General features: G+C 36.7%; 1 protein-coding gene across 2 annotated transcripts in view; it reads left to right on the top strand.

Moving 5' to 3' along the window:
* Positions 1-19238, top strand: part of LOC139979350 (WD repeat-containing protein 17-like) — a 47664-nt gene that overhangs the window by 15391 nt on the left and 13035 nt on the right. For both annotated transcript variants that reach the window (XM_071990051.1, XM_071990050.1), the window contains exons 2-14: positions 1820-2043; positions 3746-4160; positions 4614-4862; positions 6179-6489; positions 7253-7421; positions 9632-9723; positions 12275-12357; positions 13483-13569; positions 14081-14245; positions 15140-15292; positions 16696-16895; positions 18014-18147; positions 18548-18673. In XM_071990051.1, coding sequence (XP_071846152.1) covers positions 1912-2043; positions 3746-4160; positions 4614-4862; positions 6179-6489; positions 7253-7421; positions 9632-9723; positions 12275-12357; positions 13483-13569; positions 14081-14245; positions 15140-15292; positions 16696-16895; positions 18014-18147; positions 18548-18673 — 2316 coding nt within the window. In that variant the 5' untranslated portion in view covers positions 1820-1911. The remainder of the gene's footprint in view (positions 1-1819; positions 2044-3745; positions 4161-4613; positions 4863-6178; positions 6490-7252; positions 7422-9631; positions 9724-12274; positions 12358-13482; positions 13570-14080; positions 14246-15139; positions 15293-16695; positions 16896-18013; positions 18148-18547; positions 18674-19238) is intronic.

Genomic DNA, 19238 nt, shown 5'->3' with positions numbered 1-19238 from the left:
ATTCTTATTTCTGAAACTTGGCAACTGAATTATACTATCAATTACTGAAAACCAAAACTGTAATTTAAGAAAAAGAAATGTAAAATTACCAAAATGATACATGCTTACAGTATTTCTTTATTAGTGTAAAGTCTTATTGTATATATGACAGCATGTGTTTGTGTGTGTACGTGACTTCTTTGCTTGTTAACATGATATTCTAGCAACCTCGGAGCGGGGGGGGGGGGGTTAAAATGTAGATATCCATCAGCTAGTTCATGAGCGAGCTAATCAATTCAATCATTGTGACTATGCACTCACCGATGTTTCATACTTTACAGTAACTATATATGCTGATGTAGGCCCTTAATGAGTTATTGGTGTTAAAGGTCATCGGAAGTCAACAGTGGCCAAAATTCCCAAATCTTTGTAAACTAACTTTTATGTACTAGCACTATAAGTTGATTTTCAAATGAGCATTTTCCTCCTGTTGGCACCGCAAATTTCTTTAAAAAAAAAGGGAAGTTTAATCTATGAGAAGTGGAGGCAGGAGATAACTAACTTTACAGGATGTTACCGATAACAATCCCCAATTAATATTCCTGTAAAGCCAAATTTCTCTTGAAATATCTTCCTCCTGTTTACTACTGTCCCAAGTCTATTTGGCATGTCTTAGTTTGAGAACAAGACCAAAGTTTGTACTGTAACTTGTTGTTGATGTTGTTGTTGATTTTCATATCTTGTGTGAATCCAGGCCGAGGTTAATTTGCTGTCTTCAAACTGTTCATAATTTTCAGTTTTAGATTTCAACTTTATAGATTTACGACATACCTTATATGAGAAAGCAGAATTTCTCCTCAAATTCCTTACCCGCTGCTTTCGTAGGAAACTTAATTATAATAATATTTATAAGAGACATAACATGATTCTGCCCAAGTTCAAAAAGTAAACTTTGCCTTTGAGATGTTTGCTTGGATCAAATATAGAAATTCAGATTCAGTTTCTTTTTAAAAAAAAAAGGGCATTTTAATCTATGAGAAGTGGAGGCAGAGGATATCTTACTGTATAGGATTTTACCAATTACAATCTCAAATTAATATTCCTGTAAAGTCAAATTTCTCTTGAAATATCTTCCTCCTGCTACTGTCCCAAGTCTATTTGGCAAGTCTTAGTTTGAGAACATGACCAAAATTTTGTAATTTGTTGTTGATGCTGTTGGTGTCGTCAAATTTGAATACATGTAGTGTGAAATGAATGGGAAGGGTTGCCAAGGTTACCAAGGAATAACCATATATTTTATGATGACTTTACAGGCCTAGTAATAGTATAAAAAAATATTAGAAACTATAAACATTAAAAATTAACCATAAAAAAAAATGAAGATATGGTGAGAATCATAGTGTACAGGTTAATTTTCCTTTTTTGGTTTAAATTATTTAGTATAAATGTAACTTTTTAAAGTTGAAATGTCAATTTTGCTGATGTGGACAGATACTGTATCTCATCTCAGCTTACCGCAGGCAGATAAATTGAAATTATCGAAGCAGATAAATTAGAACAATCAACGTCATCGATTACAGTTGGAGACTTTGGGATCAACGTGTGTCTTGCTCTGTATAACATATTTTACAAGCTTTCAGACTGTACTTAAAAAAATATACCCTTAAAACCCAGATGCAATGTTTCTCAAAGACTCAGGTGAAATATAGATTGGTCAATGATTAACATAGGACGGGGTCAATTTTACTCTTCTAAAATAAATGTAATTTTCTTTCTCTAAAGATCTTTCTTCTTTATTTTATTTTTTAATTTAACTTTATATTTTTGGGAAATTTTACAGGTATTGAATAACTATCACGGACATGTGTTGAGAATTGAGAATTCCTTCTAAAATGCCCAATTTACTGTGAAGATTGCGGAAAGGATTTTTGGATGTGCAACATGACCTCTATGAAGCAGGTTGGTCTTCTAGCGGCCGGCTGCCAGCCATGGAACCGAGATGTTTGCGCAGCCAACGGCAACAGATTCGCTTACTGTGCGACGTTAGCCATTTATATATACCAGGTGAGTGGCCATTAACATTTCAGGATTGTTTTTATATAAAGGAGGGTGAGGTGGGCTGGGGTGGGGTGGCTTGCCCTAAGTGGTAGAAATCATTTCATGCGGTAGTTATCTTTTGCAGGTTATCTTTTTATATAAAGGGGGGTGGGATGGGGTGGGTTGCCGTAGGTGGTAGAAACCCTTTCATGCGGCAGCTCTCTTTTGCAGGTTATCTCTTCTGTGTACAGAACTATATTGAAGACCCGACAACCAGGATTTTTATTTTTATAAAGGAGCGTGGGGTGGGGAGGGTTGACGTAAGTGGTAGAAGCCGTTTCATGCAGTAGTTCTCTTTTGCAGGTTATCTCTTCTATGTACAGAACTATATTGAAAACCTGGCCACCTTCTCAATGTTCAGGATTTTTATTTTTATAAAGGAGCGTGAGGTGGGGTGGGGAGGGTTGCCGTAGGTGGTAGAAACCGTTTCGTCCTCTTTTGCAGGTTATCTCTTCTGTGTACAGAACTATATCGAAGACCCGACCACCTTCTCAATAATTCAGCCGACTAAAACTCCCACTGTACCTCAGATACTGCACAGTACATATTGCTATGTACAGTCATATCTGAAGTTCTTGTCTTATCTTATTTCCCTTCTCTCTTTTTTTTTGGCTCTCTTCGTGTTACTTTCGTCAGAGTCTCAATCGTTGCTCTGTAGAACATTGTTCCATCAATGTACTGTAACCGTTTGCTCTCATTCAGAAACAGAAACAGAACGCATGTGAGAAGGAGCTCACACTGTTTTCTTGCTTTCTGCTCTATTTAACATTGATGTATGGAAATAGGTCTCCTTTGGAATCTAATTTCTGTAATTCCTCATGTGTGTGTGCTGGGCTGGTGTTTAATGAGAGACTTCTTCGGGGGCATGACTCAGTAATAAGATTTGGTCAGACGACAAGTCAGTCTCGTGACGTGATTGCTGACATTTGACGGTCGAGTGTTTCGGAAGAAAAGAGTAAACATATATATATATATTGAATAGCAGTTTGAGAAGAAAGAGTATGAATATTTGACATTACATCTTTACCATGGCAGGGATAATAGTATACACTGGCAGCTTAACTAAACTAACTACAAGACTGACATCTGCCACTTTATGAATTCAAGCCCTATATCATAGGAAGTAATTGTGCGTCATTCTTCTGTCATTCACTAGGCATTATGGTTTATTGTAGTACAGGGTTGTAACTAATAATTCCATCAATTGGATGATTTAAGAAGATTTATCAATTTTCACATTTTAATAGTCAAATTCATAATCATTTCATTTATCAATTTTTTTTTACTCAAATGAAATGGTTCTAAGATAAGCTCAGAGTACTGTAGTTAAAATCATTTGTCTAAGATTTCAATTTTGATCTGTTAGTTCCCACCCTTCTGCCCCATCTCAATCCTCAGAGAACAAAAAAAATTAAGAAAAAAAAATTAAGAAAAATAGAATTAATAATAAAAAAATACTAATAAAAACAATGGCAAAGTGCCAACCGTAAAGCCTGGCCAAATAAAGAACTTAGTCAGTTGTTGGCTGTTCACGATTTCACTATATAGCACTTTGATGTTTTGCCCTGAATGTATACACAGTAATCTAATTAGTATGATATGCTTGTGAGATTGTTTGACCTAAGTTTATAACAAAGGTAAATAAATGTCTTTATCTGTTCTCTCACAGATGGACAAGAATTACAAGGAATTCAAGCTCCACTCCATTATGTCCGAGCATAAAAAGTCCATCACGGCTATCTCCTGGCACCCCACAAACCCGGACCTGTTTGCTAGCACCGGAACTGACTGCAGAATACTGGTCTGGAACGTCACCGAGCAGCAGTGCATCGCAAAGCTGGAAGGGACCAAGGTGACCTCGCCGACCTGTATAGGGTGGTGCACGCATGACAACGACGCCGTGGCGTACATCAGTGGGAAAGGTCCACTGTATCTCTGGAAATGTGAAGGTCACAACCCAGCCATCCCTCACAAAGAAGCTCAAAGCTTTATATCGAACGTGACTCTGTTCAGGTGGCACCACAGAAAGTTGGGTAAAATGGTCTTTGGACATGAAGATGGCAGTTTGTCTTTCTTTAGTCCAGGTATGTACAGATTGAACCTTAATACAGGTTTAACAATAATAGTCCAAGTATGGAAGCCATTCTAAAGGTGAAATATGAATAACCCAAATAAGGATGCCTTGTGGTATAACATTGAATAATCCAAGTAAGGATGCCTTGTGGTATAATATTGAATAATCCATTTAAGGATGCCTTTTGGTATAATGTTGAATGGGTCCAAGTATTGATACCTTTAGTGTAATAGTAAACAGTCCAAGTATGAAACCCTTTAGGTGAAATATTGAATAGTTCAAGTAAGGATGCCTTTAGGTGTATAACATTCAATATTCCAAGTATGGTTGCGTTAAGTAGATGAATCATTGAATAATCCAAGTATAGATTGCCTGTAGGGTGTAACGTTGAATAAATTGAACAGTAATTCTTCATTACCTTGATAAATTTTTACGTATGTGATGAAATATTTGACTTTGTCAGGTGCAAAGAGCTTTAAACATGTGCTTCAACCTATGACCTTGGAAACGGAGGAAGATGACCCTATCGTGGCGTTGGAGTGGGATCCTCTATCCACCGAATACTTACTGACAGCAAACGAAAAGTATGGTGCGAGGCTAATCGACAGTGAGTCTAGGACAGTTCTGATGACCTTTGTGACACCGAGTGTGGCCACCTCTATCTGTACCCTTGCCTGGGTCCCCAGTGCACCTGGCATGTTTGTAACTGGAGGTGAGAATGGAAACAAATATCCCAAGAAGGAAATATGTGATTGATGTCATACTTAGTATATATATATGTTGGTCAGGGTCAGTAAATGTTTTTTGGTAGGGCTGTCTTGCATATTAATGAGTGGGCGGGGCTTAATGTAAATTCTGAAAAGGGTCGATATCTCTTCAACCGTAAATGTCCGATTTAGTTCATATTGGGTATGGTGATGTAACTACATAGAGTACATAATCTTTGCAACAACAAATTTACCTCATTAATATTCATTAGTGGCTGGGCTTAATTGGAATCTTCATAAAATAGCTTGTAAACACCATATCTCAACAATCACAAGTTGAATCAATGTCATACTTGGTAGGTAGATGACCTACAATGAGTAGATGTGCCCTGTTGTTTTTGGTTCCCACCTTATAAATATTAATGAGTGAGCAGGGCTTACCATAAAATTCTTAAAATGTCTCTATCTCTACAACTGTATGTCCTATTTAGTTTACACTTGGTATGGTGATGCAACTACATATAGACATGTTCATTTCAACAATAATTTTTACCTCATTTAAGTAGATGCCCTGTGATGAGTAGATTGGTTTTGGTTCCCATGCCATATGAATATTAATGAATGGGCAGGACTTAATGTAAAATTTGGTTCTTGCTGTTATGGTGATGCTGGTACAAAATACTCAAACTTTCCATGACATTTCTATGTTTTAGTCATCATCTAATTGTAAGAAATGGTTTTTAAACACAAGAAAAGAACCAAATGTTCCATGATTTCCATTCATGACATATTAGGTTTGTCACACTACATTCATACAATCAACATCATAAGTTTTGTGTGCATATCATGAATATTAATCAGTGAACATAAAATTTTGAATCGAACATCTCTGAAATTGTATGTCTAATTAGCTTTATACATATATGTCCTTGGATACTACAATGAAAGTACAGTATATATAGATACAGTACATGCCAATGAGATCATAAAATTTGACCTCATTAATATTCATGCATATAATTGTTTTAATATGATGTCACTAAATGGACTTTGTCAGACCACGATAACTGATCTGTGGTAACTTCCCTTTATACGTTGTCCCATTTGTCAATGCATAATCACTCTTCATTTTGGTGCCGTGTGTACAAGTTCATGAATATCGACATGTATCGCTTACCACACTATGAATATTCTTTGGGCATCGGAACCACTGAACGTTTTCGTTTTCCCGTTTGTCTTTCATTATCCTTCTTTAACCCTGTTCACAATTCTACTTTTCACTCTTCAACTTTTGTGTAATTTTACCAATGTTCTTCACCAGATGCTCACGTCGGTATCCTTCGTCTATGGAGCGTCTCCAAATCGTCTCCTATCCTTAGTTTTAAGCTGAAAAAGATGGGCTTCCACGCGCTTTGCGTTTTAAATGCTGACCCGGACGTCAACGACAACGACAGCTCAAAGTCTCTCCTTCGTGGGTCGTCGAGTCAAAGTCAGAGCTCACCGAACACCGGAGGCAGCAAACAATATCAATCTTACGCTCTTCCCCCGGGTCATGCCGTCTGCACATTCCAAGATGGAGGCGTCGGCTTGTACGATCTACGCAAGAGGAAATGGGACTTCCTTAGAGAATTGGTAAAGAAATGCCTTCCAGGTTGTTATTTTCTTCTCCTGTCGTCGGTATTAGTGTCGGTAGTGGTGGTGGTCGCAAATAAACGCAAGGACCAAGTTTCCTAGTTTACCTAATTGATTCAGCCTGGATTTTTCAGATATGATAGTATTTGATTCGGTCTGATATATGCTCGTGCCAAAATGGTTTTATCATTTTGAAATCACTGTCCCGTATGTCGGTTTGGATCAAGATTTCAACGTGGAGAATAACCATTCAAGGTTTTGCTATCATCAGTTGGCATGGCTCACTGGATAAAAATATAAATAGCTTGAAATGAAATGAAAGTTGAAATGTGGAAGGTTGAGCAATCTTTACTGTATTAAAAAATTTAAAAAATTACTGTATCTCTATTTAGTAGAAATGTTAATTGGATGCCACCTTTGATAAAGATAAAAAAAATGGATTGGCTTTATTTATGACTGAGCACTAACCACTGTAGACCAGCCAATTCCTCTAGCACCCATGCTATTCAAAGTGGAGATTGCAATCCTTTTTAGGGTCGCCAAAACATTTTTGGGAAAAAAAAAGAAATTGCAGATATTTTTAGGGATACAAATCGGAAACAAATCTTGAACATAAATTACTTTCACAATTTGACGCAGTGCTTGTTTTTGCTTAACTCTTTAATGTTCCAATTAACGAATTTGGCTTGCAAGTTTCAAACACAAGAACCTTAAAGATTTACTATTTGTCATAAATATTTGTTGATTTCCATTCTGCTTACAGGGTCACATAGAAACTATCTTTGATTGTAAGTTTAAACCTGACAACCCTGACCTTTTGGCGACAGCTTCGTTTGACGGGACAATGAAAGTGTGGGACGTGAATTCCCTCACTGCCGTAAATTCATCTCCGGGAAACGAAGGCATCATCTATTCACTTTCCTGGGCTCCAGGTAAAAAACAGCCAAATAATAAAAAATTGCTCATAATTTGAATTCTTTGATCTAAGATTTCTTTTGTACAAGATTATCTTGTGTTTGTCCTTTTAACTCAACCAAAAGTGGAAAAAAAGGTTGATATTACTCGCTAATGACTTGAGGGACATTGAAGGAAAATTTTATCAAGCGATTGACGGAGGAATTCAAAATGGTCATCTCAAAAGAAGAATGGGATGAGACGAACAAAACATTTGGAACGTGAAAAGGAATGTAGCTAAGTAATTAGATGTAAGCTTCAAATTGATCAGATGAACTTTTACTCTTTTTTGAATATGACAAATTACGTCGTAACTTGTTCTTTACAGAGTAGGTATTCAGTGACAAGTCCTTTCCCATTTAGCTGTACTTCGTTATGTTACCCTGCAGATATGCATATCTTATACAGCTGACTAGGTTGAACCGCTTTGATTTGATAACAAGAAAATATTAAAGTGGTTTAATATTTTTAAGATGTTCTTTACATATGTCTATCCCCTGTGTTTCTTTTGCTCTCTCTCTCTGATACTCTTACCACTTATCTATGTAATACTTAAATCCTGTCCATTTGTCTGTCTGTCTGTCTGTCTGTCTGTCAGACTCCTCTAAAGGGTCTAGAAGCATACACTTGACAAGCCCCTGTAATATAAATATCTAAGTTGTGAATGTTGTTAAGGCCTACTAATACATTTACAAAGAATTAAAAGTGATTATAATGCAAACCCTTCAAACCCCTTTGGGAGCTGCTAAAATTATTAACATTTATGTAAAGTAAATGGATAATGGAAAACAGACTGGGACATTATAGACAATGGATAAGAGCAACAAAATTTATGGCTAGAAGTGGGATTGGAAACAGTGACCTCTGGATTACAAGCCCAGCAGCGCTCTACCAACTGGAGCTATCCAGCCTTTAGTTAGCATCAATCCCTATATAGCCATTTCTTTGCTGGGGGCACCAGTCATAAGCCACAGTACCTTGCATACCGTGCAACCAGGAATTTCCCCCCCCCCCCAGTTTCCTTTGAGACAATCCAAAAAGTGGCAGGGAATAGATTTAATTTTATATATAATTACATATAATTATGTAAGTCGATGACTAATGGAAAACTGGACAGGAGCCCTGCAGCAAAAAATAGTTCTACAGGGATCGCTGGGCTTGTAACCCAGGGGTCACTGGATCGATTCCCATTCTCTTCACAGATTTCTTTGTTCCTTTCAAACAAAAATTATTACATGACGCATTTAGCCTGTGCAGGTGACCTAGCCGAGATGGCACCTGGTCTAAACAAGGTCTCTGAGCAAAAAGACATTTTTCAAAAGAGTTTTTCATGGATGGTTATTGACTTGTCCAATCTACAAGCACTGCAACATTATACCTCTAGATTGCATTAATGAGATGGGCAGAATGTAATAAATAGACTAGTTCAAGCTCTTTTTATTTTATTTCTATATTTTTTTTATATTTCTCACTAAAATCAGTTTGGATGACAAATTCACTTTTCTAGCAAAGGCTTCAGAAAATACATTGACAGAATCTGCTTTGATCAATAATACCCCTGTCATAAATTCCGTCATTGTTATAAACACTTCTTATATAAAAGAAAAGAAATAATATTTATATCGATGATATGAATCTCCTGCAACATGAGATCATTGTTTGATTGTGTGCAATGTTATACAAAACACAAACAAATTTCAGGCTCTGCCAGTAATGAAACTTTGGAACCGCCGAAAATACATAATTCATGTGTGGTTTACCAATTTTGGGGGATTTACATTTTGAGGGATTAATTATCATTTTCTGGATTCAAAGTGAATAAGTTACACATAGATCCCTCAGATAAGTTGATTATCTGTCCGTTGACCTTGCACAACCGCTGTTTTCCAAAATCTGCAACGGTTTTTAGCTTCTACAGAAAAGTTCTGTTTCAAATTTAAGTACATTTTCTCGATTGTATAGCTCTTGTAGTCTTTTTTGTCTTCTTTTCCATTGAATTGATCATATTGAAAGCAGGGGCAAACATTAAAATGAATGGGGAAATCTTATACCTCTTCTTTTTTTTCTGGTTTTTATATTTTTAAATAAATAGCTAGAAGCAATTTTCGATTTTGAAATATTATGCCACCAGCATCGATTTGTTTAAACCTTTTCTTTTGTTTCTTTTCTTTTATTCTTATTTTGGAAGCTGACTTAAATTGCATTGCTGCAGGAACTTCCCGAAATGGTGTCTTCATCTGGGATTTGAATAAAGGCAAGACAATTAAGAGGTTTACTGAGGTAAAATCTTTTTTAAATATCATCGTTTTATTTTTTTATATATGTTTTTTTATATCTTGCTGTGTATTTTTCTTTATTTATTTATCTTCATAAAAATGGTTTTAAGAAAGTGAGGATTTCCATCCCATTAATTTTTAGAGCTAGGTAGGTTTGTTACTGAGTGCTACATGGAGACTATTAAAATGGATCAGTAAGTAACTCCTAAAGCATTTACTTCTACCGAAAACATAAAGGCTTTCTGTTGTTACAGGAGGTTAATACTATTATGGAAAGTAACCAACAAAGTTACCCCACATGGCCAAATACTGCATGCTTCATAAATGACCCTGGGTGATATCAGACTGGTCTGGCTCCATAAATTAAGGTTTAAACTCATGCCTGTCCATAAAGGCAAAGAAATGCAAAATTTCCTCTAAAGCATATCAATTCTAAACTTACTGTGTAGGTGTTGATCAGCCTGTGTGGGTAGTGACCAGCCTGTTAGTTCTGTATGGACTTATTATTTCAATGTTAGCTTGGACAGATTGTGTGACATTAATGAATATTCTGCAGCTTATAATTCTTCTTTACCCTCTCCCCTGAACAACCCCCCCCACCAACCATCCAACCCCCCCCCTTTAATAACAAACTTTGGCCATTTTGAAGATTACATAGAAGGAAGTCACAATATAGTAGATAAACAAAATTAGAATTTCCAGTGATGAATATGACCTTCATCGAATAGTCATTATTTTTTTTATTATCTCAATACATTACATGTATAGAGATATTGTAACAGTAAGTGGGACTCTCTCCTCTCTTAAAAATTTTTCAGCGTCTTCATATAAAGTTCTTTTTCTCTGGAATTTTCAGAGCAAGCATATATCATATAGGCCAACAAAAGTTACCATTTTTTATTCGAGAATTTTATCTCATTCTATGACTTCTTCACCGATTTATGTCCAAATCGGGCCAATTTGGTCTGAAATCCAGTTTAAACAACCCATTTTTGCACACGCTCCAAAACTTATGTTTTATGAAAGAGAATAGAATAGAATTGTCTGTCAACAGTGGTATCGTCTAAGATAGGGTCCTATGTATTATATATTTTATTAACATTTTAAACTTTCATTAGTTGTTTACAGGTAGGTATTAATAAGAATTTTACCAGCTGTATATGACATTTTATGGCTTTTATTTGCTTTATTTGATGTTTAAATGATTTTTCTTTCTTAAAACAACACTGAGCTGCCGCCCCTACTTTTAGTAAAAAGGTCCGTTTTTGATGATTAAGCTCCGCCCCCAAGTCTGTTTTGTAGCAGATTGGCTATGACTCATGGCAGCTACATGTTAGATATACGAAAATGGCTACCCTCGCGACCAATTTTTGTATTTGTAGTTAGGTACGCCAGGTGTAGTGTATTGCATGCTAATTACATATAAGTGCATTTTATATCAGGCCTTCGTTTTTGTAACCTCCATTTAAGGATAGTACTGGTGTTCAGGTAGCTTTTCAGAGCAAGGGCCATGATAAGTTTGTTTGATTGCCCTTCATGTATTTTGTATAATTACGTATACACATTCTTGTATTTCTGAAGGCTACTTACTGTAGGCCTAGTGCATTTAAAACAATATATATATAGGCCTAGCCTAGGCCCCCTAGGTCTATTAGGCTTTCAGTGATAGCCACATTAGCATTGTACTGGTGTTTAGACAGCTCTTCCTAGGAAGGACCAGGGTAAGTTTGTTGATGGGTACGTATAAAAGAGGAGCCGGCCATAGCATCACAACTTTTATAAGACTATACAAATTGTATAAGGTTATGTTTTATTTATAAGGATATAAGATGTATAAGGTTATAAGAAGTATGTTTAGCTTTCTTTTGAACCTGTAATGTTTGACATCAAATGTACAAAGAATTAAAATAAAATAACAAAATGGAGAGGAACTGAGGTGGCTATTAGGGGAGGAAGAGGCCACCCATCACTTGCATATAAAAACTTGTAATCTTCTTTTACATTATTTTTCCAAGTCATAAATCCATGAAATCTTCATGTCAGAAAACTTGAGATGGAAAAACGTGGGTTGTTTTGATATCTAGAAGTGGACACAGTTTTGATGGTAGTCACCACTGCAGTCTACAGTATCATACAGTAGGTCAATAGGCCTAGCTCTCAAGGCAGGCATCAAGAATCTGGTCGAGTTGTTCGCCTCTTCTTATTTGGCCGTTGTCATTGACGTCAAACTATATGACCAAAAAGTCCAACAGAGACTGACCCAAGATGAAGGATACCACATAAAAAACAAGTTCTTAAATATTCTATGACATTACTAAACCTTGCAACGTCGTTCTTTCGACTAACAGGCAATGAGCGCTAAAGGCAAGACTAGCAGGATAAAGTGTAACCTGCAGAGACTATTCGTGGCAAAGTAGCAAAAATGCAAGTTATATATTTGTTGTACCATGATTGATAATTGTAGAGACAGAGCAAAGATTTGAAATTAGGAATCAAAATTAAAACTTCCAGTATTGAGATACTGCGTCATTGATGCTCTTGTCTTATCAATGCAGCATTCAAAAGCGAGTATTTTCTCAGTTGCTTGGAATCAGAAGGACTCGAGGAGGATTGCCTCATGTGCTGCAGATAGTTTCTGGTAAGTTATCTGTCCCTGTAACTGTTTGATGTTATAACGTGAATACATCGGGATCAATATGTGGGATGTCCTTGATTGATTAGTGAAGCTTGATAATAAACTCACACATTCTGTGATGTCTCGTCAAGGTTTTTATGTTGTTTTTTTGTGCTGTATTTTCTCTTCATACATGTTCATCTATGTTCATATACGTTCATTGTGTTCATGTTCATATATGTTTGTTAGTTTCATCTACAGTGTAACTAGAATTTGTGAAATACCGAGATTTTGTGTTGCCATTATATATTTCATGCATGAGTTACTGATCATATATATATATGTGTATATATGTATATATATATATATATATGTGTATATATGTATATATATATATATGTGTATATATGTATATATATATATATATATATATATATATATATATATATTTGGTTGAGTATTCGGATTGATTCGGTCGAACAGTGTTCATAGCATTACCGGTCACATTTGAAGTGGCATATTTCAACCAGTTGCAAAATATACAGGAAAAAAAGGAAGGAAGAAAGAAAGGCAGCAGGACCTAAAAAGGACGCTGGTGTGTTCTAGAAACATAATATTTGTATTTGGCCTGACCTGTGGTGTGTGTGGGTTTACATTGAAAATGGAATCAATCGGCTAGAATAAAGAGCGAAAAATGTTTAACTGGTAGTGAGTAGCATTTTCAACTACCCCTCCCCATCCATTCCCCCTCCTTCAACCCTTCTTTTTCCTGATCCTGTTGGCTCCCTCACCTCTCCCCCTATAGCTCCCTTACCCCCTGTCCCTAACCTATCCTTCTCTCTTAGACAATCTGATATCAAGAAACATGAATGTTGCGTTACAAACCCCTTCAAAGAATATCAAGCACAACAGTGCTAACCTTGAGGTGTTATTTAAGTGCGCATTTGCTCTAGTGTATTCATTTCTATCATTGCAGTCAGTTTTCACCTGAACAAACTGACCAAAAGTATTTACCTACTTTGTCCTCTATCAGAGTATGTGAAATGGATGAAGATGATCCACATTCGTAAACATTCTCTAACGATAAATTAAACAATGGCAAACTAACTTGCCCGATATCTCTTTTCTCCATTCTCCATTCTGCCGCAGTATCGTCCGCGAAGTCGACGGCAAGATCCTTCAGAAGTATAGACACCCTGGGTCCGTCTTCGGATGCGACTGGAGCCCAAACAACAAGTAGGTTTTATTAAGACAAACCTGGAAGGACTTCTTAACCTGACTTAAAACCTAAAAGACTGTCTCTACAGTCTTTGTGAGAGGGGGAAGGGAGGGGAAGGGAGGGGGTTGTTTGATTATAATGAGTATTTGATGATGCAAAGTTCAGTTAATTTTATTTCAATAACCACTTGGAAATATCTAGGTGCAACCAAAAAAAAAAGAGTAAGGTTATAATATATCTATTGTTTTTATATCCATTTTGTTTGGATGAAGAAAGGGGAAGGAGGAAGGGATAAGGCATGTAGAAGGGTTAAGGGAAGAAGAGGGTGGGGGGGCTAGGATGCATCAAGTAGACAAGCTTAGGGCAGATCTGTTATTTTTCAGAAAGATGTTTTCATCTAGGGAACTGGTGATCATCTACATGAGATGTAACAGAGTATTGAAGCAAAATGTGCTTTATCGACACATTTACATGTAAACATTTGATCATTCAGGTGTTTTTTTTTCCTTCTTCTCTGCTCTTCTTAAGGGATATGCTCGCTACTGGCTGTGAAGATGGTATAGTCCGAGTTTATTATATCGCCACATCAAGTGAACATCCACTGAAAACGTTCAAAGGCCACGCTGCGAAAGTATTCCATGTGAAATGGTCACCCCTCCGAGATGGGATTCTGTGTAGCGGTTCGGACGATGGGTGAGTGGTAATGTAAATTGTACTATAGTAATTAAATAGTATCCTTTTACTTTTAAGGTCCATATTAAACTGTGAATATGCCAAGGGAACGTCCACCTTAGTTTAACCTTTGCGAAACAGAAAAATCATGGATAGTCGAACAGTGTGCAAGTGCTTAAGACTACCACCAATCAAATTATTGCCAATTCTAAGGCGCGTCGGCTCCAGTGGGGTAAAACTGAACGTGTAGTGTTTTCGGCAGTCGGAGGCGTGCGGTAGTTTAGGAATAAAAACTGGACAGTCTTAACAAATGTGACCAATCACTGGGCTAATGAAGTTGCAATGTGACCTAAATAAGCTCCGAATCGTTACCAGCAAACAATCGTCTTGTGCTCTGATCAGTCAGGCAGTGTGCGGCAGGCTTGAGATCTGAGGTTGAAAGGTTTCTCTTTTTCCAGTGGTTGTTAGTGAAGGGAGGATCATGGCACATTCAGTATTTTATATTTACAAATAATTATAATTCATCTGTACCCTTGGACAACAGCCATACCCTTTGACCACAGCAATACCCTCTGACCACAGCTATACCCTCTGACCACAGCCGTACCCATTGACCACAGCTGTACCCTTTGACCACAGCCGTACCCTCTGACGACAGCCATACTATCTGACCACAGCTGTACCCTCTGACCACAGCCGTACCCTCTGACCACAGCCATACCCTCTGACCGCAACCTTACCCTTTGACCACAGCCTTACCCTCTGACCACAGCCGTACCCTCTGACCACGGCGGTACCCTCTGACCACGGCTGTACCCTCTGACCACAGCCGTACTCTTTGACCACAGCTATACCTTTGACCACTGCTAGACTGAACTTTGAGTTTATATTCATTTTTTTTATACTTTATTGCAGAACAATAAGGATATGGGACTACACCCAGGACAGCTGCGTTAATATTTTGGTTGGTCATACGGGGCATGTCCGGGGTCTTCTCTGGAACCCAGAGATCCCCTATTTACTGATGTCGGGGTCGTGGGACTATACCATCAGAGTTTGGGATGTCAGGTAAACTAAAGGCTTATTAATATGGTAATAGTAGTTTAGAATTGGGTCAGTAGTGGTCAGTCAGTACACAGCTGTTTGACATCTAACAAGACCAAAACATTGACGGTCAAGTCATAAACTATTTTTCTGATTCATTTGAAAGGTCAAGTCATAAACTATTTTTCTGATTCATTTGAAAGCTGTCTCTTTGTCAAAAGCATCCCGTTCTCATATGCTTTCTCATCTGAAGGTTTAACAAAGTTTGCAATTTAAAATATATACAATACAGAGCAAGTAAATGCATCAAACATTAGTCCAACTTAAGTCCTAATTGCTCTTGGCATCCCTGAAATGTACCATTTTGCATTTTTTTTTCCATCTATTTGGTAGATTTCATGTTTGTTTATCTTCAACAGCTATATGCCTTGCCTTCTCACTTTTTTTGCAATTTAAATCATATAAATCAGCACAAGAATTAAAATGTGTCACACAGTAGACCAACTTTAGTTTTAATTACATTTTGTATCACTGAGACATACTATTTTGGGAATTGAATATTTTAATTTGATAAGTTACAATTGTACAACAACTTGTGATGTCAAACATGGATAACGCATCAGACCATCTTTTAAGTTCTTCCATGCTTTTCATTAATTCAGTTATCATATCTCTACATTTGAACCCATTGTCTATTGTGTATCATGTCACACGGCCTCACCTTGGCAACATGAAATAACATACTGTACCATCACACATTTGGAACTGGTCGCCAAAGCATGTAGAATTGATTTCCAAGGTTATATAAAAGTTATATCACTTTTAAAGGTAATCAAATTAATTGTTGGTGTTATCCTTCGCATCATGTAAGAAGTTTATTGTATCATGCACTAATAACAAGAACAAATTTCATTCAAATGAGTACAATATTTTCACATTTTGTATCTCAACTACTCAATAAAATATACAGCTGGGAATTTGATAAATGTCATTTCATTTCACATGCTCTGTATTATAAATTTTGAAAATCTTAGATGTTTTTTCACTTTTACCAGCTGCCTCAAACATCTACCTATCTATTTAACAAAATAATCAAATGAACAGGGATGGGATCAACTTTCTGCTGATAAAAGTGTCAAAGTTAAATAAATTTTGTTTGCTTTTAATACAGCAGGGGACAAAAAGCGGAATAATTAATCATGCATGTTTTATCAGCGCTATTTCTGTCATTTAAACCCTGATCAGGCGTCGGGTGTCATAAGTTACATATTATGTTTTGCCTGAAGATGAAATCAAAGGAGTTTTTATGAAATGTTTGAAAATGGTTACATATTTACGACAATATACTTAACAGACATGTTAACCTGTAAAACATGTTGAAGAGTAACGAAACTGAAAACTTGTTTTCTGTTTTTTCCCCGGGATAGGGACGGGGCCTGCATTGATAAGATTCTAGATCACGGAGCAGATGTGTACGGACTCACCACCCATCCCCAAAGACCCTTCGTGGTGGCGTCTTGTTCAAGAGATTCAACTGTTCGTATCTGGTCTCTGTCGACGTTATTCTCCACCATTCAGATCAGGATAATAGCGGGCAAACCTATGCACGAGGTCATTGCACCGACGGGTGAGGATTAAGCTCATTGTTGTAATTCAAGGAATGTTGTATTGAAGACAAAATCAGGTTTGTGCCTCAGGTCAATTACAAATGTATATATGCTTACACTACGAGCACATTTGACAGAGAATATGTTAAACCTTATTTTTAATTGCAAGTTCAAAATATTCTTCTTCTTTTAGGGAAATTTACAACTCGGTACAAAAAGTAACCAGAAATTACAATGAAACCACTGAAACTGTTAAATTGTGAATGTGTGTTATAACACAGTTTCTGGAGTTGATATTTGTTTGTGGTGGTTAGATATGCTTGTCTGGATATGTTAATCTTTGAGAGTTAAAAACAAGTGAAAATATTCAAGATTGAATTTATTTAATTTTAAGTTCAATTATTCTTCTTCGAGGAAAATTTACAACTCGGTACGAAACATTGAATTTATTTAATTTTAAGTTCAATTATTCTTCTTCGAGGAAAATTTACAACTCGGTACGAAAAGTAACCAGAAATTACAATTAAACCACTGAAACTATAAAATTGTGAAATGTGTGTAATAACAGTTTTTTTGGAGTTGATACAGTATTTGTTTGTGGTGGTTGGATATGTTTAGCTTTAAGAGTTAAAACAAGTGAAACTTTTTAAAGATTGAAATATTGTCCAAGATGTATATGAAAGTAGGACAACACAGGTGGTTGAAATATCCTGCAGTCTACAATCAATGATGAGAATTACCGTCAGTACCATACCATTATACAGACCTAGCAGGGTGCTTCGTTCAAGCGTACAACATATGCTATCTGTTCCTACTGTTCGCACTTCCACCTATGGGGAATGTTGCTTTGCTAGATCAGCTCCACAGCGCTGGAACAGTCTCCCCTTACATCTGAAAACAATCCAGCATGTGTCAACTTTCCAGAAAGAACTCAAGACGTTCTCATTCATGAATGCGTATCCATTTGTTTAATAACTGTTGTGTCCATTTTGGGTACTTTGCTCCTGCAGCGCTTCTGAGCAGTTTTTTTTTAACTGGATAAAAGCGCTTTACAAATCTTATATTATTAATATTATTATTATTTTCTGGCAGGCATATGCAAACCTTTCTCTAAATTCTTTCTTGTTGCTATCCGCAGATCATGCACTGGCTGTTACTACCGCTCACGTCATGTCTGGCCGAATATCCAGGGACCTCAAGCAGAGGATAGATTGTTTCCGTGGCAATATTGACAAACAGCAGCTGCTCAAATGGTTCTCCGAGCTCTTCTCGGTGAGTTTTCTCCAAAATTTTTTCTTACATTCCCCTCGGATGATTCAATCTGCCGAACGCTTGCGATATGAATAACCTCTACGTTCATCAAGTATACCAGTTGCATCAATCCGAGACATTTCCTTGAATACAGTTTGTTTGCTTTTAATGAACAAACAAATGAGAGTGTAAAACATTTGTAAATTCTTCTAAAATTTTATTTCCTATTAGTTATTCTACTTTGGTATTTTTCTTCTGGTTGTTGAGAAGCCTAGAATTTTACAGTTTTTTTCTGTTGGCTTCCTGCTAAATATGCAAGTAACTTGTTGTATTTGTTTGAACTGCCAAGCCACAAAACATTAACATGTATGCAAATCTATCTTTCACTTCACCTTTTAATTATACCCCCGTCATTTCACAGCCTCCATCAGGTTTGAGAAATCTTTGGGAGCTAGTATCCGTCATCAACGGATTGGATGACTCGCAGCTGTCCGAAGACTACAGTAAAGGTATCATGCATATGAAACACATCTGCAGGTACAAAGCAGTAAGTATAGACAAGAGAGATGGCTCTACCTCTACCTTTACCTCAAGAGATGGCTCTACCTCTCATTGAATTTGTGTTGCATGAGATGCTAAATATAGAATGTTAACCATACTCGTAGCACTCAGTCAGGGAATTGCAGCTTCTATCACAGATTTTTATTTTGTCCTTGACTATCATCTCGTTAAACCTGACCCTTCGCAATTAGTTCCTGCTAGCTGTTTATAATGGCTAGAGACTTTTGATAACCTTTAAGAAGGTGAATTTTAGGCCGAATTTTTAATCTCAATATGTTATTGTCCAAGATATATAGTACAATTGGAGTGCCAGTAATGTTTCTGTAGTTACTGGGGCTTTCAAGATATTTACCGTTAGAATGTGATAAAAACTCTTCAATGCTCCTTTAAGGCTTCAGACTTGATGAGGATGTCAGTGAGGGCTTAATGATTAATCCATATTTTTTTTATAAATTCTAATCACTAAACCCACTCCCCCCCAAAAAAAAAAAAAAATTAAAATTTTTCCTTTAACTGTTTATAAACAACAGAGCAGCACTAGATGACTGACA

This window comes from Apostichopus japonicus, chromosome 14 (genome assembly GCF_037975245.1).
Source record: "Apostichopus japonicus isolate 1M-3 chromosome 14, ASM3797524v1, whole genome shotgun sequence".
In the NCBI taxonomy this organism is placed as follows: domain Eukaryota; kingdom Metazoa; phylum Echinodermata; class Holothuroidea; order Aspidochirotida; family Stichopodidae; genus Apostichopus; species Apostichopus japonicus.
Note: the sequence above shows the minus strand (reverse complement) of the source record. Positions and strands in the feature narration are given on the sequence as shown.